Source organism: Oratosquilla oratoria, chromosome 11 (assembly GCF_046742065.1).
Source record: "Oratosquilla oratoria isolate Oo_2021 chromosome 11, ASM4674206v1, whole genome shotgun sequence".
Classification (NCBI taxonomy): Eukaryota; Metazoa; Arthropoda; class Malacostraca; order Stomatopoda; family Squillidae; genus Oratosquilla; species Oratosquilla oratoria.
Window position 1 is genome coordinate 52,417,860 of NC_134787.1, and position 25,073 is coordinate 52,442,932.

General features: G+C 44.3%; 1 protein-coding gene across 1 annotated transcript in view; it reads right to left on the reverse strand.

Annotated features, from left to right (window-relative positions):
• LOC143029825 (phosphatidylinositol 4,5-bisphosphate 3-kinase catalytic subunit delta isoform-like) overlaps positions 1 to 25,073 on the reverse strand; it is a 76,307-nt gene that overhangs the window by 9,659 nt on the left and 41,575 nt on the right. The window contains exons 12-20 of the mRNA XM_076192885.1: positions 24,781 to 24,957; positions 21,693 to 21,823; positions 9,336 to 9,479; positions 8,857 to 8,981; positions 7,570 to 7,717; positions 7,190 to 7,378; positions 948 to 1,090; positions 514 to 833; positions 49 to 168 (exon numbers count right to left, since the gene is read on the reverse strand). Of these exons, the coding sequence (XP_076049000.1) occupies positions 49 to 168; positions 514 to 833; positions 948 to 1,090; positions 7,190 to 7,378; positions 7,570 to 7,717; positions 8,857 to 8,981; positions 9,336 to 9,479; positions 21,693 to 21,823; positions 24,781 to 24,957 (1,497 nt within the window). The remainder of the gene's footprint in view (positions 1 to 48; positions 169 to 513; positions 834 to 947; positions 1,091 to 7,189; positions 7,379 to 7,569; positions 7,718 to 8,856; positions 8,982 to 9,335; positions 9,480 to 21,692; positions 21,824 to 24,780; positions 24,958 to 25,073) is intronic.

Here is a 25,073-nt window from a genome sequence, read left to right on the forward strand (position 1 = left end):
CCATGACAAATTTATATGTTCAAATTTGAAAGTGAAAAGCTCACTTACCAAGGTTTCTCTCAGATAATCTAAATCTTGCTCACTCTGTAACTCTGGCAAACCTGTTGATATCATCATGGCAAACAATGAGATGATAAAGGAACCATAGTGCCGTAGTATGAGAAAAGCCTGTAAGAGAGAAAGTCCTAAGTTACTCATGCAGGGGCATCATCATGAATCAAACATACACTGGGAATATAAACATACATTCTGTTTGATTCAGTTTAACGTCATGAACTCCCCCTCTCAAAAGGGCTAAGATGGTGTCTCCCAAGGGAACAGTTTTTATATCAGGGAATAATGTACCATGCCCTTAGTATGAATGTGCTCAGCCAGGCAGCCTTGAACAGCCTCCACTCTGATGTTACATCCAAGTAGTGACACTAATCTGTTTGCCCAATGAGCATCCAAATATACACATGAGAAATAAAACATTGACACTTAATTCAATCTGAATTGGTACTAACTACCTACCCTTTCACAGTAGTCTTTGAAGCGAATAAATTCTTCAGATCGTGTCTGACGCCCTTTGGTAATGATGTGAATGAAGTCATGAGTAAGAACAAAAGGCTGTCTCTCTCTCTTGATTCCAAACTTTTCCTTAAAATGACCAAGGATGTGGCCAAAATCAATATGGAAGAGCTGTCCAGTTTTCATTATCATTATGTTGTCTGAATGACGATCAGCAATGCCCAATACATATGTGGCCACACAATAACCAGCACAGGAAAGGGTGAATTCATGAATTGCTTTATTCAATGCCACATCCCCATTATTATGATCCCGAAGCCAATCTGTTGAAGAAAATGGAGTTATGACTACCAGTATCTACTTAGTTTGTGTATAATAGCAGTATCACTTACAATTATCTATCCACTTTTTCAAAAAAGAATAAAAAATATTGTCACCTAAAAGTGATCCTTTACGGAAGGCACATGTGGCTGAGAAAATGCCCTTTTCCCTCTGGATATTAGCAATGGTTTCTGCATTCAAGACTACTTGAATAAGCCCTTCTCGATCATCAGTGGACATACAGCCATATGGATTCATCCTGAAAATAAAGATAAATTTTTAAGAATATTAGAGTGGTTGGGTATATGGACATAATGAGTGAAGAAAAACTAGAAAACAGTGTGGAAGGCAGAAATGGATGGAGTGAACTCAAGGGGAAGACCAAGAATGAGATGTTCACCGTTTTCTATGTGGTGACTGCATCTGGAGCAATCTGAATTTGATGTCTAGCTGATTCTGTGTTGGTACTGTATTAGCACAAAATGGTGACCTGATTAGTCATGCTTGTATGATTCTTGGTTGTTGAGGTACTGATTTCTCAATAAGGATAATGCAGGGAGGGGGGAGGTGTGGAATACTGGGTTTGGAGTTGGTCTCGGAGTGCTTGCTTTGTGACCTAGGTGTGTATGTTTTTTTTTTAGTATGAATGTGTTTGAGATGAGGAGTCTGAGAAGTATGGTGGGGTTACTAGGCTAGATAGAGTGAGAAATGAGGAGGTGAGGAGGAGAACAGGGGTGAAAAAGGATTTGGGAGAGAGGGTTGATGAAAGAATATTAGGATGGTTTGGACACATGGAAAGAATGAGTGAAGAAAGACTAGTAAGGGAGGTATGGAAGGCAGATGTGGAGGGAGTGAACATGAGGGGACGTCCTAGGATGAGGTGGATGGATGGGGTGAAGGGGGCTTTGGGGAAGAGGGGAATGTCTGTTGAGGAAGGAAGGGAGAGGACGGAAGACAGAGGTGAGTGGATGATGTTGTGACTGCATGAGGAGGAATGGGCGGGGGGGTGGGGGGTGGGGTAGTATGTGTGAGTAAATTTTGACGCAGCCCGAAGGGATTTCTCCCCGTCCTCTCCTTATATGCAAAGGGGGACGGAGAGGGGGGGTCGCCGATTAAATGAAGCGGCCTTGCTGTGGATGTACTGTGTCTTGCGACACTGCTTCTGGCCCAGGGCGGTGGGCAGGGTTCAGGGATGACCCGTCATCCAGGAGGTGCTCAGATGAGAGGAAGGGTGGGAGGGGTGTGGAGTGTATTTGGGGATGAAATGGGTGGGAGTGTTTTTATGCCTTTCCCTTTGTGGCTACCTCCCTTGGAAGGGGGAAAAAGCCTTGGTATATGTATGTATGTATGAATGTGGTCTAGGATACTGGAGGGATGTTGCTGTATATTTCTGTAAAGCATAATACTTGAGTTGTTATTTTGTTGTGGCCTACCTTCCACACTCCCATATGGGGTATTGACTGCATTAGTTTTATGCACCTATCTCATCCTATATTGTTCCATAATCATCTTATCCACCTGGGGCAAAGGATTGATTCATTGATTGGTAGGCTGTCAAAAGTAGAGAAAGGGCAAGGGAGGAGATGAGTAGGTCTATTGTTGAACACTGAGATGTGCATAGCTGAATAGCAGGGTCATCATGAACAATGTAGGTACATACATATACCAATGGCTTTTTCCTCCTTACAATAGGGGTAACCAAGAACATGGCATAAAATCCACTCCCACTTATTCCATCCCCAACTACTCCACTCCCATTCACCCTCCTCCCCACCTCCTACCTTGGCTCCTCCTGGATGATGAGTCATCCCTGCATCCCACCCACCACCCCAACAATGTTCCCTCTAATTTTTTGCTGTGAGTGTGCTCAGAAATTTGCTTGTGTACAATCTTTGCTTTCTCTGAAAAGTATGTGTGCACTTTCCCATTTCATTTGCAAAGGAAGCACTAAAGTTAGAAGTGAGAGAAAGAGAGATAGATAGAGAGAGAGAGAGAGAGAGAGAGAGAAAAGCAATTGTTGGTTTGACATTTGGCAAGTTACCATATTTTTGGAGAATTTGTAAGTTGGTGTTTGGGTGGAACTTCTTTATTGAATGGATTTTAATAAAATCTGAAAACCTTGTGTGCACACATTTTTTTCTTTATGTGTGCTAGTTGTAAAACGTGTGCACACGCACCTGCGCACAGCTCAGAGGGAATGTTGCATCCCATGTCAGAAGCAATGCAGCAAGACGCAGCACATCCATAGCAAGGCTGCTTCATTCAATTGGTGATCCCCCCCCTGTCACCCCCATACAGAAAAACAGAAGAAGAGGAGAAATCCTTTTGGGCTGCTTCAACACATAAACAAGACATTGACACATAAACAAGACATTGAAGCGAAAGGAAGTCTAGCGATTGAGCTCCGACCTAGCAGTTCTGTTGCTGAAACCAAGGAAATGCCTAGTGTTTATTTTTCGGAATGTATAGACTATGTTCTCGAGTGACCGGCAAAGGTTAAATCCAGTTCTTAGGAAAGTATAGTTTTGGCACAATGGAGAAAGAAAAAGAAGAAAAAAGATTAAATGAACCAACAAAGAGAGGGCTGGATGTAAGTAGAGTCGAATCACCAAGAGGAGTGATACCAAAGAGGACATGTTTAAGTGATACACCGAGAACAAATCAAAGGTGGGAGAATAACAGTTTTTCAGGTTTTCAAAGAAACTTAGGAGAAATAGGTAAAGGCATGGATATAGATAGAGAAGCAATGCAATGCACTAAGAAATCATGATGTAAATGACTTAATGGAAGAGATTATCAATTTGAAATTGGATTACCGAGCTTTACTTAGAGAAATGATTACTTTGCATAAGAGTAATGATCAAACAATTAGAGAATTGAATGAACTTGATATGCTTAAACTGGAGTATGCTGCAACACTATGGGCACCTAGTAGAAAAAATATATATATATATAAATAAATAAATAAAATAAATAAATAAAAATAATAAAATAAATAGATAAATTAATAAAAAATAAATAAATAAAAATAAAGAAATCAGAAAGAATTCAAAGAGCTGCAACAAAAATGGCACCCACACTCTCAAATTTGACATACAAAGATTGGATAAATTATAAATTGTGTATAGATGATGATATGATGCATGAGGGGGAGTGGGTGGGGGATGGGGAGGTATGTATTTACCTAGTTGTAATATACGGGAGGGGAGCTATGCTCGTGGTGACCTGTCTTTGTATCTCTCTGCATCAAGTTAAATCTTAAAAACTTGTATAGTGTTAGCACATATTGTTTTGTTGTCTAATTTGTTCCATGTATTTATCGCTCTGTGTGGGAAACTGTTCCTTTTCAAGTTTTTTCTATAACTATCCTTTTTCAATTTTTTTCCGTGTCCTCTTGTTTTACCGTTGTCCCACATTAATAGGTCGTTCCTGTCTAAAACTTCCATTCCTTTCATTATTCTGTAGATAGTTAGCAAATCTCCTCTTTCTCTTCTTTGTTCCAGAGTTGGTAGGTTCAATATGTATAGTCTTTGCTCATATGTTAGTTCGGCGAGTGTCGGTGCTAGTTTTGTTGTCGCTCTTTGTAATCTTTCTAGTTTCTTAATATTCTTTTTGGTACTGGATGTCCAAAGTGATGCTGCGTACTCGAGTTTTGGTCTTATTAGTGTAGTAAGTATTTTCCTTATTATTTCTTCGTCCATATAGGTAAATGCCACTTTGTGAGAAGAAAATTGACACAGCCCGAAGGGATTTCTCCCCGTCTTCTCCTTCTCTGCATGAGGGGACGGAGAGGGGGGGGGTCGTCGAATTTATGAAGCGGCCTTGCTGTGGATGCGCTGTGTCTTGCGACACTGCTTCTGTGGACAGGATGCAGGGATGATCCGTCATCCAGGAGGTGCCAAGATAAGAGGGAGGGAGGAGGGTGGAGGGAAGTGGAATATATAGGAAATGGAATGGGTGGGAATGGTTTCTATGCCTTTTTCTTTGTGGCTACTCGAAAAATCCTTTGGTATATGTATGTATGTACATCTATCAACACTAGAACAGAGAAGGGAAAGAGGCGATTTGATGACTATTTACAGAATTATGAAAGGGATGGAAGTTCTTGATAGAGATGATTTATATTAAAATGGGACAGAAGAGAAATAAGATGACACGAGAAGAAGCTAAAGAAGGACAGTTACAGAAGAGATTTGAAAAGAAGAATAGTTTCCCACACAGAGTGATTGATGTCTGGAACAAACTTAACAGGGAAATGGTGAGTGCCAAAACTGTACAAAAATTTAAGAACAAATTGGATGTGGAGAGATACAAAAGTGGGTCACTATGAGCATAGTTCTCGTCCTGTAAAATACAACTAGGTAAAGCCATACTCCCTCACCCCCCCAATCCCCCACCCACTCCCTTTCATGCATCACAGCATCATCCATACACAACCCACAACCCCCTTCCCCCCAACAGACACTTCCCTCCCTCCAAATGCTCCCCCCACCCCATCAACCCATCCCATCCCTGGTTGCCACCCAATGCTCATTCACTCCACCTCTGCCTTCCACACCTCTTTTACCAATCCCTCCCCACTCACCCCCCTCCATGTGTTCAAACTACCCAATACTCTCACCAACCCCACTCCCAAACTCCTCTAATGTGGGTAAAAATGAGAATAAGTTGGGTGATATGGGCGTGTAAGTGTGCACGGCCCTGGTAGTGAGAGAAATGAGGAAGAGAGAAGAATGCTATTCCAGGTGCTACCATACAGATAACAGTGACTACTACGTTCTACATTACCCTATTCTCACCCTACCTGGATAAGAACACAAAATTTCCTTTTCCATTTTCTCTGAGTGTCTTATGAGCTGAGCCAGTGGCCATACCTGGTTATTTGGAGCCTGCAGGTCTTGAATTATGACAAAAGAAACAATATAGATTTAATATATCTAGACTTTGCAAAAGCTTTTGATACCGTCCCACACGAAAGACTACTTACTAAACTAGCTTTGCATGGAATAAGTGGTAGCCTATTAGGTTGGACTAGTAATTGGTTGAATGGTCGAAAACAGAGAGTTGTTTTAAATGGAAAAACTTCTGGATGGAAAAGTGTTGCAAGTGGAGTTCCTCAGGGTTCCGTTCTTGGGCCACTTCTATTCATAGTATATATAAATGATATAGACCATGGACTAAAATCTACTGTTTCCAAATTTGCTGATGATACAAAACTGTGCGGAGTGGCAAATGATCACTCAAACCAATTAGATATTCAAGAAGATTTAGATCAATTACAGCAATGGTCTGAAAAGTGGCTAATGAAATTTAACACAAGTAAATGCAAGGTAATGCACATAGGTAAAAATAACAGTAAGTACGATTACAAGTTATTTGGAAATTCGTTAACAAAAGTGGATAGTGAAAAAGATCTTGGCGTAATTATCAGTAACGACCTCAAATCATCCAAGCAATGTATTTCAGCCTCTGAGAAAGCAAATAAGATTCTGGGACTGATTGCGCGATCTTTTGATTTCAAAAGTCCATCACTCATTAACAAGCTATATAAATCGTTAGTTCGTCCACATTTGGAATATGCTGTTTCCGTATGGTCACCGAATCTCATTTAAAGACATTGACAGACTGGAAAAAGTACAACGGCGAGCCACAAAACTGATTCCAAATATCAAAAATAAATCATACGAAAATCGACTAAAGCACATGAATCTGTTTTCCCTAAAAAAATGTAGACTCGGAGGTGACTTGATACAGGTCTTTAAGTTTTTAAAGGGAATTGACAACATCAAAAGTGACAAAATTTTCACATTGAATGAGAATCAGACAAGAAACAATGGTATCAAACTGTCCGGAAATAGATTAAATTTTGAAGTAGCTAGAAACAACTTTGCCAACCGTGTAGTTAATGAATGGAATAAATTTCCTGCACAGGTAGTGCAATGTGGTTCAGTTCGAAGCTTTAAGAATCATTTAGATAAATACCTAAGTAAGATGCTGTAATGATTATAATTTCTCTTATATTATTTGTATTTGTTTTGTTCTCGTTTGTCTGTCTGATTTTCAATTATTATTGGTTATATGTCGGTTTATTGTTTGTTATTTTAACTATACCTATGCATTTGTTTATTTTTTTTTATTTGTTATTTGCATTATTATATTTCTTGTTTGTTATTTTATTATTATGATTTTTTTTTTTTGCATCCGACCTAGATATGGATCAAAAGGTCTCCTGTCGGCATGCTCCGCCTTTGTAATCCTTTGAATGAATTGACTAGCACAGATATAGCTTTACAAAACTGGTCTACATGAGTAAATAAGGCAACTAGTTGACTGATCTACATACTAAATTTATCCTCACCTTAAGTCTAGGCCATGATCTTTCCATAGTTTATCCATGATCCTGATCATTTGTAGGGTTAGCATATCTTGTCGAAGATCATCGCCACTTTTGAAGATGAGATAGATATCAGCATTTGCTGCATCTTTGTTTTCAAACACAAGCCATAGTGGTACCATCTTACTGTCTTTTATCTTACACTTTTCATGTCTGGAAAAAAAAAAATAAAATAAAATAAATAAATAAAATAAATAAAAATAAAATAATCATAACAAAAATAAGTAAATAATGAAATCAAATACATAAATTCAATACATATCCATATATATATATAATTCTATTGTATTACATTTCCTTAACCATTTTTTTCTGTCACTAATATATCTATCACACATGCTTACCTAACACGTTTGATGCGATACATCGGATCCAGGGGGTTCAGGAAGTCAGAAAGGACCTGCTGAACTGGACCATGTGTCATACACTCCTGCATCATGAATAAGGCTCGCTCACGATTGTATCGCAGATCTTGGATTCCTTTCTTCAGATCTTAGAAAATAAAATAAATTAAAGGTTAAACTGCTCTTGGTCTGTCATATAAATCTTTTAACATGTTTGCACCCTTAAGGATCATCCCATATCAATGCAAAATGCATTTATTGCCTTCCTTTCCTAGTACCTTGTGGATGAAGGGTCACACCTGTCCTCCACCATATTGCTTATATCAAAGACAATGTAGTGAGACACAGCAAGGCAAGCCAGTCACAGCTGGTTTACCTTCCACATTTCATTAAATGGTGACCCCAATTCACTCACAAAAATTATGTAACAAACAAAACCACCAGAGTGGGCTGCAGCATTCCTTCATCCATTTTCAACCACTCTCCATTCACTCTTATCTTTTGTACAGATAGATTTGTGGAACATATTACAAACACAGTGGGAAGTCTGAAGCCAGTAAAGTTTTTACAATTGTAGGGCATTTATAAAGGTTGGAAATGGAGAAAAAGAATAGTTTGGGGGGCTGTTTCAGTGTTATATATGTCACTCTGGTTGTTCAATGTGTATGTGGATGAGGTGGCATTGACACAGTGTATAGAAACCATAAGTTCTTTCCCCCTTATAAGATTGATGGGCAAGTCAAGACAAACACCCAGTTTATATACATTAAAACCTGTTCATGTATGGGGTGGTTAGGGGGGTACAATGAAGAGTGCTAAGCACAGGTTCAAACTTGGTGGGACTTGAGGGGCATGGAAAGTGAACCAGTTCTTATTTGTGAATCTTATTTGAGAAGCAGTAGTCCATAAAAACAAAGAAATCACTCCCAAGACAAGTGAGATTTGCACTGGCACACACATGAAGATCACCACTCTGCATTAAAACAATACCCACATAGAATTGGCCTAACAACAGACTCCAGTTATCCCCAGATGCAACCATCACACATACGACACAGGGTATCTTATAGTACACTGTCCTACATTCACCCTTTCCATTAAGTACCACACAACCTCTTTATCTCATTGAGTGACTTAGCGGCTCAGCTAGTAACCATGGCCAGTTTCTTGGGGCCACAGAACTCCTGCAAGACAAAACTGAAGCAACAGACTGATGTATTAGCACAGTAATATCCTGATGTGAGGATAATTGAGTACAACTGTCCACTCTTTCTATTTATGCCTTACCTTTAAATTTCTTGAGTGATTCCAGCTGCCTAATAAGTTGCTTCATATGCTCTAATGAACCTCTACAGTAAGATTCCAACAGCAACCCAAACCTAATGGAGACTGATGGCACATGCATTTCTGATCTAAAAAGATAAAATAAGAATTATATATATATATATATATATATATATATATATATATATATATATATATATATAAAACACATGTACATATATATACTAACTGCTTTTCCCCTCTTACAAATCACTGAAATAAATACAAAGAATAGAAGGAAGGGGCTACTAGTTCCAATTAGTTTTAAAACAACAGGTGATACAGAATGGAGACTAATGGCACATACATTTCTGATCTAAAAAGATAAAATAAAAATTACATATAGTACCAATTAATTTTAAAAATAGCATGTGATACAGAATCTGATCAGTCAATATCAATCCATAATAGAATTATTAGGATATACAACTATAATCACTCACCGCAAATGCCAAAAAAGATAATGTCCAATTCTCATATTCTTGAGAGCTCTCATCAACAGGAATTCTACAAGTTCACACTTGAGGTAGTTTTCATGTTTGAGAGCCTGAACCAGCTGCAGCAGATACAGCAATAAATCATCATCACTGTAAGAAAAGATGAATTATCTAGTAAGGTTGCAAAGAAATGGGTATGCATGGATCAACCAATTTGCTGTCCCAATTCCCTTTCCCAGGAGATCCATGACCCCAGTCTCGGCTCGGGTTCCAATACAGCGACTTCACAATTGCGATTCTTTTAAAACAGTGACTATCACAACAGTGACCACATGATAGTGATTGTATTATAAGAGCAATTGTCATAACAGCGACATCATCGCATCAACTGCATGAAACTGCTCAGTAATAAAAAATTGAAACCTAAAGGGAATCTAAAACAACATTTTATTTGGACTAGCTATAGAAGTCACATGATTTAAAAAGAAAAAGGCTAGTCAAGCCAAACAACAGAAAGTCATCAAGCCTTGCAATAAAAATCAGTCATCAAGTGATCAAGCCACATTTATTTCTAAATTGTGAGCGAGGGCTCAAAGGAATTGCAGAAGATCATACTGATCTCGATTTTGCTGTACAGCAGTGATTCATGTGTTCATTGTCATATATCTTTTCATTCTCTGAGTCAGGTCTCTGCCTTGTAGGAGCTGGGTTCGGTTTGTCCGTTGAAGGGCTTCCTCCCATCTTAAGGGTTCGATGAATTGAAAGATGGTAGGATGATGGGTTTCTGTTGATCCCTGAAAAGCATTATGCCAACTCTCCAGCTGGTTGTTGGTTCATGGCAGTCCTGCATCTTGTTTGGCTTTCATACTCCACATATGTACAGGAAACAAGCCAAACATTACTATGACTGACGACCGAGCGACCGACCAGTAAATTCACTTCAATGAACTTATCTCACAAAGTGAACACAAACATGTAAACACGAACAAATAAACATGAGCGATAGAAACATAAGTCTGCGACCTTTTAAGCATATTTCATTCTGAATCTATCTTACAAAGTAAACACAACTGAACACGTAAATACAAGCAATTGAAACATAAGTCTGCGACCATTCTGACTAGTTGATAGTAAAGTCGCTGTTGTTACAGTCGCTGTTATAATGCGGTCGCCATTATGACAGTCGCTGTTTTGAAAGTCGCTCACCTGATTACGTCGCCCTTATGAAGCCGCTATTATGACTGTCGCTGTTTTGACAGTCGCTATCTGGCCTGGATCCCCCAACCCACAAGTCACTCAGTGAAGGAATTTTTTGTAGGACAGTGTAATGTCAAGTGCTCTGTCTTCTGTGTAGTGGTTGCATCTGGGGCAATTGGTGTCAGTTACCAAGCTGATTTTATGTTGGTGCTGTTTTAATGTGTAGTAATAACTTGGAATGTGTGGGAGTGGTTTCTATGCTTTTTTCTTTTTGGCTACCCCCTGTGTAAGGGGGAAAAAGCCTTTGGTATATGTATGTACATACATATACCATTATGTATGTATGTACATACATAATAACCTGAATACCCTGTCTGGGATATTGGATGTATATTAATGTGGGGTTAAAATCTGCTAAGTAGCATGCAGCTGATATTTTAGGATCTATATGGAGTTTGGGAAGGTATGAGAAAGAAGGAAGTTGAAGATAAATGTGGGTAAAAGTTAGGTGATGAGATGTACAAGGGGAGATGGCAGCAAATTGGGAGCGAGTATTAAAGGAGAGAGACTGGGGGAATTGAACAGCTTTAGATATTTGGGTGTGAATGTGGCTGGAGAGGAAGGAGTGGAAGTAGAATGTAGATCGAGAGAAACAAGTAAATGCCTTGGGGGATTAAAAAGTGTAATAATAGACATTTGGGAATGGATGCTAAGAGGAGATTGTATGAAGGGGTGATTGTGCCGACAACACTATATGTGGAAGAAACATGGAACATAGTGAGGAAGAGTTTAAATGTGTTTGAGATAAAATGCCTGAGAAGTATGATAGGGGTTACTTGGCTGGATGGAGTGAGAAAGAAGGAGGTCAGGAGGAGAGTGGGGGTGAAAAGGGAGTTGGGAGATAGGATTGATGAAAGAGTATTGGGATGGTTTGGACACATGGAAAGAATGAGTGAACATGAGGGGGTGACCAAGGATGAGATGGATGGATGGGGTAAAAGGGGCATTGAGAAAGAGGGGAATGTCTGTTGAGAAAGGAAGGGAGAAGACAGAAGATAGGGGTGAGTGGAGAATGGTTGTGTATGAATGAGGCTGTGATGCATGGAAGGGAGTGGGTGGGGGATAGGGGGATGAGGGAGTACATGTGAATGATATTTTGACGCAACCCAAAGGGATTTCTCCCTGTCTTCTCTTTTTTTGAATGAGGGAATAGAGAGGGGGATCACTGATTAAATGAAGTGGCCTTGCTGTGGATGTGCTGCCTTGCTACATTGCTTCTGACCCAGGACAGTGGGTAAGATGCAGGGATGACCCATCATCAGGAAGAGCTAAGGAAAGAGGGAGGGAGGGGTGAATTGGAGTGGAGTATGTGGGGATGAAATGGGAGTGGAGTTAAGCCTTTGACTTTGGCTACCTCCCTTGTAAGGGGGAAAAAGCCCTTAGTATATGTATGTATATATTTATATTTGTGCTAGTTTTGTTTGTCTTCTCTATTGGGTTAATTTCTAGGAGTTTGTCTACTTTGGAGTGCTTCCTTTGTGAGATGAGTATTTACCTAATTATAATACAGTAAACCCTTGGCACAATAATCCGTTATAGCAAATTTCAGATATAACAAATGCCATGTTCCTTCTTCCCATTTCTACAATGAACTTAATTTGATATATATATAAAGTTCACAAACAATGATGCAATGCAGTGCTCTGGTGTAAAGGCATATTTGATGGTGACATCTACATATATGTGAGAAAGCTATAGGAAAGGGGAAGCATGTTTTTTGGGTTTTTATGGATCTGGAAAAGGCTTACGATAGGGTACACAGAAAGGCACTGTGGGAGGTTATGCAGATATATGGGATAGGAGGAAAGCTTCTAGGAGCTGTCAAGAGTTTTTATGAGAGTAGTAGAGCTTGTGTCAGGATTAGAAATGGAGAGAGTGAGTGGTTCGATGTAAAGGTGGGACTTCCTCAAGGATGCGTTATGTCGACCTGGCTGTTCAACTTATACATGGATGGGGTAGTGTGAGAGGTAAATGCAAGGGTAGTGGGTCAGGGTTTGGAGATGGTTAAAGAAAATGGAGAAAAGTGGGAGGTGAGCCAGCTGTTGTTTGCTGACGACACTGCGCTTGTGGCAGGATCGGAGGAGGGACTGAGAAAGTTAGTGACAGTTTGGGAGAGTATGTGATAGAAGCTAAAGATAAATGTGGGTAAAAGTAAGGTGATGAGATGTACAAGGGGTGAAAGTGGCAGTAGACTGGAAGTGAGCATTAAGGGAGAGCAACTGGAGGAAGTGGATAGTTTTAGATACTTGGGTGCAAATGTGGCAGGAAAAGGTGGAGTGAAGGTGGAGGTAGAATGTAGATTGAGAGAAGCAAGTAAATGCCTTGGTGGATTGAAGAGTGTAATGAGGAATAGACATTTGGGAATGGATGCTAAGAGGAGACTGTATGAAGGAGTGATTGTGCCAACAGCACTGTATGGGGCAGAAACATGGAACATAAGAGAGGAAGAGAGGAGTTTGAATGTGTTTGAGATGAGGTGTCTGAGAAGTATGATGGGGGTTACTAGGCTAGATAGAGTGAGAAATGAGGAGGTGAGGAGAAGAACGGGGGTGGAAAGGGAGTTGGGAGATAGGGTTGATGAAAGAGTATTGGGATGGTTTGGACACATGGAAAGAATGAGTGAAGAAAGACTAGTAAAAGAGGTATGGAAGGCAGATGTGGAGGGAGTGAACATGAGGGGATGTCCTAGGATGAGGTGGATGGATGGGGTGAAGGGGGCTTTGGGGAAGAGGGGAATGTCTGTTGAGGAGGGACAAGAGAGGACAGAAGACTGGGGTGAATGGAGAATGGTTGTATATGGATGATGTTGTGATGCATGAGGTGGAATGGGTGGGGGGATGGGGGGTGAGGTAGTATGTGTGAGCAAAATTTGACGCAGCCCGAAGGGATTTCTCCCCGTCTTCTCCATTTATGCATGGGGGGGACGGAGAGGGGGGGTCGCTGATTTAATGAAGCGGCCTTGCTGTGGATGTGCTGTGTCTTGCGACACTGCTTCTGACTCAGGGCAGTGGACAAGGTGCAGGGATGACCCATCATCCAGGAGGTGCTAAGATAAGAGGGAGGGTGGAGGGGTGTGGAGTGTATTCAGGGATGGAATGGGTGGGAATGATTTTATGCCTTTTCCTTTTTGGCTACATCCCTTGTAAGGAGGAAAAAGCCTTGGTATAAGTATGTATGTATGACTACAGCTTTGTTTCCTGGTATAATTAATACAGTACAATACTTTAAAAATACCTTGTAGTGCATTGTATCTTATTCTTATTGTATTCAAATGTACAACAACATATGTATGTGTTATGTTTGTATACGTGTGACATCAAGACATATACCAAATTTCCAGGTATAATATCATACTATTCCTTCTCAATGGTTTGTTATATCATGGGTTTACTGTATACAGAAAAGGAGCTATACACTTGGGGTCCTGTCTCTTGTTCTCCAACCATCATGTGGTGATTGGTTTGACGACGGCATCATCACCACTACACAGTGATACTAGTCGATACTAGTTTTCGTCATTGCATCGCGTGCTGGGCACCTTATCAAGCAAAAACTTTTTCTGTCTCGTGAAGTCACCCTTTCTGTAATGGATTCGTGACCTCTGACCTCCCGAATGAACCGAGCCTTGTTTAAGGAAAGCAGGAGTGTTGACGAAACCGTGTGTTTCCCACGTGTGTCCATTGGCCCTTTCTACCATACAGAGAGATTCTTAGCCAATCATAATTAGTTGTAGGAGGAGCTTATATTCATTCAAAGCTTTCTTCCTAGCGAGCATTAAAGTAAAGTTCAGTCTGCTCAGACACCCAAAAGCATTTAGTTCAAAGTTGTCAGAAAAGTATTCAGTTCAAAGTTGTCAGAGCTCTAAACTAAAAGATAGGTACAAGTGATTTGTTCAACGATTAGCGGTCACAGTTGGAACTGCTACCAGGATATTCATACAAGTGTCGGTGTCTATTAATTAAGTCCAGCCTCCCACATCCGCACACCCGTACACATCACAGTTATCTATCTATTTTGGCTTTCAAGTAATAATATCACAATAATAAAAATGTAATTTTTGCAGGAAAATTAATTTTTCTCTGATACAAACCTGAGGTACTCCTTACCCAAGGATACGCGGCGCGTTTCTACCGCTAACACTGTGTGTGCTTGAAAACACCTCACTCCGAGGGTCTGGGCAACCATTATCCTCAGTAAGGGGCCCTCCTGGGGCAAGGGGGCCCCCCCTCCCCCCACAAGGGTAGGAGGGTAGAAGCTCCATTGTCTGAGCCAGGTATGAAATTAGTCACGAGGGTTGACAGGCCAGGGAGAAGGAACTACTAGCGGGGTGGATGAGGAGGGCCATTAGAGGTAAGGAGTACCTCAGGTTTGTATCAGGGAAAAATTAATTTTCCTGCAAAAATTACATTTGTTCCGAAGAATACAAACTCTTCGGTACTCCTTACCCAAGGAGACTTGGACTTAGGGGGGAAGGAAGTATTTATCTAGCCTGGGAAACCCTCGTAAGGAGAAAATGTAGAGTGCTAAGATCTACGTTGACCAGACCCTTATACATTCCCCGAAACTGTGAAGGGCACCTGGATCTGTTCCCAGAGTGGAGACAGACAGGGCATACTCACTTGCAGGGCTCGAACTGATTCCCTTGGAATGCTTGAGAGCCCTCGGTGAGGTAAGGGAATGTAGGAGTATGAGAAGGACTTGAGATAGGTATCCCCGTGGTTGCCGATCCAGAACTTGGATGAGGCTTCAGGGTTGGCTGTGTGCCATTGGTACGGGGTATGTTATCTCAGGACTTCTTGGGCGGCCACTATGGGGCCTAGAGAGAAGGTCCCTAAGGATTCCCACATGACCTCTTTGAGGTAAAAGGAAGTGAACGTAGTCTGGGACTTCCATATACCTGCTTGAAGGACCTGGTTGACTGACCGATTCTTTCGGAAGACTAGGGAGGGCCCTATTGCCCTGAGGTCATGAGCTTTTGCTCCAGGGTAATCCGTGGGGCTCGAGGCGTAGGCCCTGCGGATGACTTCCTTGATCCAGTAAGAAATGGAAGTCTTAGTGACGGGCTTGGGTGTACCCCTGGTAGAGACGAACAGTCTTGGCAAGTCTGGTCTAAGATGCTTCGTCCTCTTGAGGTAGGTCCGGATAGCACGTACCGGGCATAGGACCATTTCCGCATGTTCGCCCCCTACAAAGTCGTCCAAGGAAGGAATACTAAAGGACCAGAATCTAGGGTCGGCTTTGGCCGGATCCTGGTTTTTGGCAATGAATTGGGGCAGAAAAGTGAAGGAGACCTCTTGCCATCCTTTCGAGTGGGCGACTCGATAAGAGATGGCATGCAACTCCCCGACCCTCTTGGAAGACGCCAGGGCCAAGAGAAAAACTGTCTTCAAGGTGAGGTCCTTGAAATTAGCATCTCGGAGGGGTTCGTAAGGGGGACCCGCAGAGCGTTGAGGACTAATGCCACATCCCATGGAGGAGAAGTGATCTCCCTGGGGGGGCATGATTTTCTGAAATGTCTGAAGAGCATGGAAATTTCTGGAGACAGGGCTAGATCCATGCCCTTCAGAGAAAACACCTGATTAAGAGCTGCCCTATAGCCCTGCACTGCCGAGAGGGAGATCTTCTTGGACTTCCGGAGGAAGTGGAAGAAGGAGGCAATCAGAGGAATGGTGGCTTGCTCTGGGGCTATTGCTCGGGAGTGGCACCATTCTGCAAAAGCATTCCACTTCCCTTGATAAAGGGCAGCTGAGGAAGAGCGAATAGGGGAGGACATGTCTTCTGCCACTTCTTTGGGGAAACCCTTCTCTAGGAGGATCCGGACCATAGTCTGAACGCGTGAAGCGCCAGGGCTGACGGGTTCTTGTGCCAGGCCCCATTGACTGGTTGATGTAGAAGGTCGGGTCTTCCCTGAAGGGCCAGGGGCTCCTCCACTGCTAGCTCGAGGGCGTCTGGAAACCATGGGGCTTCCGGCCACCAGGGAGCGATCAAAGTCATCCGAAGGTTGGATGCGGTTCGTACTCTCTGGAGCACCTTCTGGAGCAAGGGAAACGGTGGGAAAGCGTAGGTGTCGAGGTTGTCCCAGCTTTGCAGAAGAGCATCCTCTCCCGCTGCCAGCGGATCCGGGAGAGGGCTGAAATACACTGGGAGCTGGTGGTTCCATCTGGTGGCGAAAAGGTCCACCAGAGGGGAGCCCCATTTGTTGATGAGGAAGGTCGCCACTTCCGGATGGAGGGACCACTCCGTGCTGATTACCTGACTCCTTCTACTGAGGTGGTCCGCCCAGACATTCTTCTTCCCTGGGATGTAGCGAGCTCTGAGTGCCACTTGGAGATTCTCGGCTAAAAGGAGGATCACCATAGTGAGATGGCATAGGTCCTAGGAGACTGTGCCACCCCGCTTGTTCAGGTAGGCTACTACCGAGGAATTGTCCGACATGATGCCCACAACTTTCCCCGAGATTTGACCCGAGAAGTGACGGAGAGCCAGCAGTACCGCTTTCAATTCTAGCCAGTTGATATGGGCTGTTCACTCGACCGTGGACCAGGAACCGCTGACGTGATCGTCGTTGAGGTGGGCCCCCCAGCCCTCCTTGGAGGCGTCAGAGAAGAGGAGGACTTCGGGGGGAGATGGGCCGAGGGGCATCCCCACGAGCAGGTTGCACGGGTCCTTCCACCAGAGAAGAGAATGCTTGACCTCTCCGGTAAGGGTGATGTGTTGACGGGTGTTTCCCCTTAGCGGGGACCACTGGGACTTGAGGAGCCACTGTAGGGGTCGCATTCTCAGTCTGCTCCTGGGTATTAACCTCTCGACGGAGGCCATGTGGCCCAGGAGGACTTGGCACTGTTTGGCCGTGAGGAACCCGGTCGATAGTGCCTGCACGACGAGAGAAGAGAGATTCTGGATTCGCTTCTCTACTGGGAATGCCTGCATGAGGGAAGAGTCCAGAACCATACCCAGGTACGTGACTCTCTGTCTTGGAATGAAATCTGACTTCGTCTGGTTGACTATGGAGCCCAATTTGTGGATGAAGGCTAGGACCGTCCCCAGGTGGTCGCGGCATAGCTGCGCAGAGTGTGCAGGATCAGCCAATCGTCCAGGTAACGGAGTAGGCGAATCCCTCTGGAGTGGGACCACGCTGAGACGAGTTTGAACACTCTGGTGAAGACTTGGGGTGCTGTGGAGAGGCCAAAGCATAGGCAGGTGAATTGCAAGGTGGTGCCCTTGTGGACGAAGCGGAGGAATTTTCGGGATGAGGGATGCACCGGTATTTGGAAATAGAAGTCCTGGAGGTCCAGTGACACCATGAAGTCCCCTTCCCTGATAGACGCCCTCACGGCCTCTGGGGTGTCCATCCGGAACTTCGTCAGGGAAAGGAACTTGTTGAGAGGAGACAGATCGATGATAGGTCTCCACCCCCCTGTAGCTTTTGGTACTAGGAATAGCCTCGAGTAGAACCCCGGGTCCGGAGTTGAGACTTCCTCGAGCGCTCCTTTCTGAAGCAGAGTGGAGATTTCCTCCACTAGGGCCCGCCCGCGATCCGAGTCCGGATGGTAGTTGCTGACTTGGATGGGATAGGGGGAGAGGCTGGGGATGGTGTGAAAAGGAAGACGATAGCCCGCCTTGATGACCTGGATGGTCCAGTCCTCCGCCCCGGCAGCCTCCCATTCTCTCCAGTAGAGAGAGAGGCAACCTCCTATCCTGTGCGGGACGGCAGGCGAGTTCCTAGAATTTCCTGCGTTGGGGTCCAGAGCCTCTATGATGTTTGTGCCCCTGTTCTCTATTGGGGAAGGGGCGGGGTTTTCCTGTCTGGGCTTTGGACTTCGAATGGGGTGGGGGCCCGTCTTCCCGCTTAGGGAGACGAAAAGGCTGTCTCTGCGTCTGAAAGGACCGAGGGGTCGATGGGGGGGTGGTCCTTGGCCTCGAGCTAGAGACGGCTGTTCTCTTGATGGCTCTGTTGTGTAGCAACTGGTTGGCGCTAGTGATTGCCGAGTCCACCATATCCGGGGGAATCAGCGTGTGGGTGAGCAGGGGGGCCCTCCTCAAAGGAGCATAAATCTCCCTGAGGAGGGGGTCACTGGGGTCCCCGAGGATGGTGTCTCTCCTGCGGGACTCGAAGTTGGCCCAGGACGTTGAGAGACAGGAAGCCTGATGATTCAGGGCTCTGCTCGCGCTTGCCAAAAAAGCCTGGAGGTCGCATTCTTCCTGGGGTTGTAGTTCGGGTAAGAACTCCCTCGCCGAGGCAAGGAGGCATTCTAGCCAGGAGTTCACCGCCAGGGACAGAGCCAGTGAATGAATGTGGTCGCTGACTTCCCTGCCGGAGAGGAGGACGTTTCGTCTGCGCAGCGACTCGACGTCCGCCTTAACCAGCTCTGGTAACCTCGCCGGGATCGAGGCTGCTCTGAGGGTTGACCCCGATGGGGTGTAGAAGCGCTTCTGGTGTTCCAATGGGACTGGAAGCCAACACGCCTTCTCGGTTGTCCTTGTTGCGAGAGCGTCGGAGGCCTGGGCCATGGCTCTCGCCGTCTGCGTACTCCATGGAAGGTGGAGGGGAGTAGGCTGGGCTTTCTGAGAGTTGGCCGTCATGAAGATGTCAGACTCGAATGTGGCTTCCTCTTCTTTCGGGGGGGCCCAGTCGATTCGCCCTCCGAACCCTCGCGAGGACGTCCGAGAAGGAAGGTGGGACCACCATCGAGGATTCTGACTGGGAAACGGGAGGGGAAAGGGAGCGTGGTCCCCCCCTAGGGGGCTGTGGACAGCGGCGGCGGCGTGGGAGGGGGCGGCACGGGCAGAGAGGAACCTCACGCTACCATCCTCGTCGCTGATGGGTTCCGGGGGGGGCCGAGCACGTGGACGCTGGTCGAGGGGGGCCCTTGGGGGCGGTGACTCCTCACGAGCTTCCGTGCGGGGCTCGGACCGGGGTGGAGACGCGCGGGAAAAATTCCCGTTGGGCCTCCATCTGTTCCTTCAATGTAGTGACGAGTGAACAGAGAGTGGGGAGGAGGTCCGGGGAATGTCCGCTTGGAGAGTCCCGCCTGGGTGCGGATGGTCCGGGAGACGCCAAGGGGAGACTGCCTCCTCTGGACGAAGCTGAGTCACCTACGACGAACGCGCGTGTGGGTACACCTCGGGCTTCCTGCCCACCGGGCATAGAAAGGGTTCCGGTGATGACCCGGCTCGTCTGACGATGGGTGGAAGGGGGACTGGGGGTTACCCGAGAAGAAGAGGCTGACGCGCTCCGAATCTCCGAACTCGGTTCCTTTGTCCGTGGGGGGGTGGAGCTGCTGGGTAGCATCGCGGGGCCGGCGGACGCATCCAGGAAAAAGCTCGTACCCGGGGGGTAGTTCGCGGGGTCAGAGGCGCGTGCCCATCGAAGCTAACCACCCTGTGGGAAGGAACAGGAGACAATTTGGCCTGAGATTGACTCGGGGCGGCTATTGTACAACCTTTCCGTTTACTACACTTAGGAGGGGGGAGACAACTGCCCGCGTCCTCCGCCGACGTAGCATGCCTTCTCTTTGTGTCGGGTGAGGGGGGAAGCCATCTTCCTTGCCCGCGTACTTTGACCCGTGGCTGCACCTTCCGGTGAGCATGAAAATACGCGGACCACTGCTTATCATCCCATTGAGCGCACGTAGTACACGGGGATGAAGGGGAACATTCCAGATTCCGACAATGGATACACCAAGAGTGTGGGTCCACGGTTGTCGGTGGGAGAATAGCCCGGCAGCGAAATTCACCGCGGGCGAAGGCACACATGCTATCGCGAACAACAACACTAGGACCAGATTCCATACTTACAGAGAAGCGGAGAATACCTGGTGGAGATTAAAGAGAGGAAAAAGGTAGGGAACAGGGTTCTCAAGCACTTCCAAGCGGCGATGCAGGACGCTCCACACAAAGGACGCCGTTGGAAGGGTGTAGAAGGCCGAAGCAGCGTGCGTGCCTTCCGTTCGTCACAATCGAACGAGGTCGGGTTTGGCGCAGGAAATTAATTTTTCCCTGATACAAGCACGGGAGCGGGGAATACTGTCCCCCAACTGAACTTCAGTGTTAGCCGGACTGTGAGAGATGTTGACTCGATCGCTACCGCTTAGACAATGGAGCTTCTACCCTCCTACCCTTGTGGGGGGAGGGGGGGCCCCCTTGCCCCAGGAGGGCCCCTTACTGAGGATAATGGTTGCCCAGACCCTCGGAGTGAGGTGTTTTCAAGCACACACAGTGTTAGCGGTAGAAACGCGCCGCGTATCCTTGGGTAAGGAGTAACCAAAGAGTTTGTATTCTTCGGAACAAATTAGTCTCATTCACCACCAAATGTGAAGTGAAAATTATATGTATAAAGTTTGTTCGTGCTCCTTGTGATCTAAACTATCTTGGCCAGCTACCACCTACCCATTTATATTTATATTTAGTCTTAAACAAGGAGCGCGACAATCATTCCTAATTCTGAATTTGCTTGGGCTGTATCACCTTCTATTTCAGTTGATGTATCTATTGCTGAAGAAATTATGATATCCTTCAGATATAGTGTTTATATTTTATGAAGCAGCCTTGCTGTGGATGTGCTGTCTTGCAACACTGCTTCTGACCCAGGGCAGTGGACAGGATGCAGGGATGACCCGTCATCCAGGAGGTTCCAAGATAGGAGGGAGGGAGGAGGGTGGAGGGGAGTGGAATATATGGGAAATGAAATGGATGGGAGTGATTTCTATGCCTTTTTCTTTTTGGCTACCCCCCGTGTAAGGGGGAAAAAGCCTTTGGTATATGTATGTATGTATGTATTTCTGTGTTGATGAATTACAGGTACAATGGGTTTTATATTGTAGATTGTTCAGTATTATACTGCTAGAGTGGCTTTTGTTGCATTTGGTGGGATGTATTTGTGTGGTGTGATGTGAGGGGTGTGAGGGTTTGAAGGTTCTTGCACAGAAATGTGTACCTACTACTTAAATGTGCTTCTCTATAGAAAGGAATTTGGATTCTTAGTGTATTGTATTACGTATGACAAATAATCTATTGCACAAGTTCTCTCTTGTTTTGGAGGACTCTGGATCTTTAATAATATACCACATCAAATCATACTGTGCGATGTTTGATAAAGCTTCTTACCTGAGGTCATTGAGGCACTGAATGGCATAGCTGCGCACCACAGGCTCTGCATAAGCATAGTCCAACAGCTCCAAGGCACTCTCAGGAGTCAACTGGGGCCATTCTGAGAGCAGCCACAGCATTTCTGCAACCTTATTATCAGAAAAACTAGTTAATCCAGAGGCAATAACAGCTATACTAATATATAAAATTTCTGATTACTACCAAGTATTGGCACTGTAACTTAATTCAGCTGGAAGATACCCTCCACCAGTTATGGGATTTTGGAAAGGTGTGGGATATAAACATATGCATAAACCAAAACAGCACTTCCACAGCAAAAACCAATAGCTGCTGTCAGTTTACCCTTCTTCCCTATCCACTTGAGAATTTTGCAGAGTAGACTAGAGTATCCAATGAGGCTATGTCATTTACTCATCCATTTACAGCTTCTCTCCATTCCCTCTTGTCTTTAGCACTGTCTTCTTTGCTCAACAGACATTCCTCTTACACCCAATGCCCCCTTCACCCAGTCCATCTACCTTATTCTTGGTCATCCCCTAAGGTTCACTCTATCCACTTCTAATTTCCAATTTTTTTTTTTTTTAATTCTAGTCATTCCTCTCTCATCCTTTCTATGTGGAATATCTGATGAAGGTCGTAGTTATAGTGGAGGCTGAGGAGACTGTGTTATGTGCCTAAGGCAAGAAAGTCTACCAGAGGGTAGTCTTATAAGTGTAGTTGACATGGAGTATGGGAGGGTTTTGAGAGGATTAGGAGGAAGATTGGGGGAATGATTGCAGAATAGCAGTGTGGGTTTAGAATAGGAAAAAGACTACATAAATTTTTTGCAGTAAGACAAATATGCACTTTTATTTTTTTACCAGAGGGTGAGGATGCCTTTGCTTATGCTTGACTCTCATCTTAAACACTGAGTTTGCAATCATCAACTTCATTTCTAAGGATATCTTCAACATCATCTCTCCACTACAATTCTTATCTGGCACCCCAACCTCCATTCTACTACTTCATCTATTGGCTCATCTCCTACTCAAGCATTGAGATCTCCCAATACCTTCCTTTCCTCACTGAATGGACCATATGGACTCACTAAACACTCCCTAAAGGTGGTATCATGGTACAAAAGCACATCACTCTCCAATAAAGAAACTAAACACTCACAGACACTACAGTACAAATAATCACCCTTAAATTCCCTTCATTCCATCTCTATATAATTTTCAGTCTTCCTCTTAAGCTCACCCTAATCACTTCTGCTTACCACAATTTTTGTTAGTGTTTCTTCATTCATTCTTTCCATATGTCCATCAACCTTCATTTTAACATTCTCTCCAGAGACAGCAACAAACAATAGTCACGGCCATGTGGCTTGCTGCTTGAGCAGAATGACAGGCACTGTGTGTCACAGTAATCATCATGGGTGGCAAGCTAATTGAATCAACTGCCGACACTGAAACTGACAATATAGTAATCCCTCCCATATCTGAACCTTGCCATTATTACATGGATGTATACCACTTTTATTCCTTCAGAATTGAAAATTTTGCACCGGGGTGACAGAGTGGAGGGGGGGGGAATGTAATTTTACCTAGTGTATCTCAATACTCCCCAAATTCAAACCCTTTATGCACCAATTAGTTCAAATACGGAATGGATTACAGTATTTTTTGTCCTTTATTTTGGATAATTACATTTTTAACTGAAATGCAAGATCCTATGGATAATCACAAATTTCGTATGATCAAATATCATAAAATTGAGGTGCCTTTGTGTATCTCATTACTTAATTTTGCCCATTTTCAAAACAAACCATCACCTAATCACCTTCATCTGGAAGTCCAGCCCTGAGGGGCCCAGGTTCTCTCAATCAACTTCAGATGTATTTCTTACACTGTCATACAGGGAGAGATGACAACCTATGCACTCATTTAAATCTATCCAAAAAGCCTCCCTTTCCTCTACACTCTTCTTACTACCAGGCCCATATGCACTTACAAAAACCCATATCTCCCTTCCCAGTTTCACCTTCATCCACATTAACCTTGAAAATACCTTCCACACCACCACACGCTTACCCATCTCTTCATTTACTAGTATAGCCCTTCTCTCCCTCATCCTCTCTTTCCTCCCAACTACACTCCCAAATTCAAACTCACCCCTCCTTTTCAAATTAGTTTCACTCAATGCCAACACATCCATCTTTCTTCTCACAAACATACTGCCAAAAAATATGGCATAAAATCCACTCCTACCCATTCCATCCCCACATACTCCACTCCCACTCACCCCCATCCCTCCCTCTTGGCTCCTCCTAGATGATGGGTCATCCCTACATCTCACCCACTGCCCTGGGTCAAAAGCAATGTAGCAAGGTGCAACACATCCACAGCAAGGCCATTTCATTTAACCTGCTACTGCCACTCTCTATCCCTTCATGCAGAAAAGGAGAAGACGGGGAGAAATCCTTTTGGGCTGCATGAAAATATCATTTACACAGACTCCCTCACCCCCATCCCCATCTACTCCCTTCCATGCATCACAGCATCATCCATACACAACTATTCTCCACTCACCTCATCTTCTGTCTTTTCCCTTCTTTTCTCAACAAACATTTCCCTCTTTCCCAATGCCCCTTTTACCCCATCCATCCATCTCATCCTTGGTTGCCACCTCTGCCTTCCACACCTCTTTCACTAATCTTTCTTCAAGCTCACAGAGGCCCAAATAAAATCCTTACTTTTTGTTTAATACTTCTCACATACCTGTCTGACCACAAAAATTTCATCTCCATAACCCCTGTCTCTCTTAAATCTGCTTTTCCTCAATTCTTTCTGTTTCCCTCCTAATCCTCTATATCAACATACCCCAATACAATGTAATGACCAAACTCAACAGACTGATCTCCAAAACTACAATATTCATTATTGTCTTCCTTTTCCTTACACAGGACTATAAATCCACTCTAATCCAATGGGACACTCTTCCCATAAACATGCACTGGACAATCTCACTGCATATATCTGACAAACATAGCCAACTCTACTGTTTAAAACCTGCATGATGTTGTACACAATGAGACAAAACCAACCTGTAAGTGATTATTCCACTCAACACACTGAAGGAGCTTTGGAAGGACATGAGGCAAATTTTTCTGGCAATACCTCCGTAATGCCCATAATGACTTCTTTTCTTGTTCGTGAATTTCAGTTAGTGGGTCTCTATCAGCAATCAGTCGAACTTCTTCTATGCTGGCCGAAAACTGAGGCTGTATGCAATAAAATATTATGTAATCACTTAACTAGAATGCCTTGCATATAGTAATAGTGCTGGAACTTGAACAAGTCTAAAAATGTGTGGAAGTAAATGTACATACATACGTAT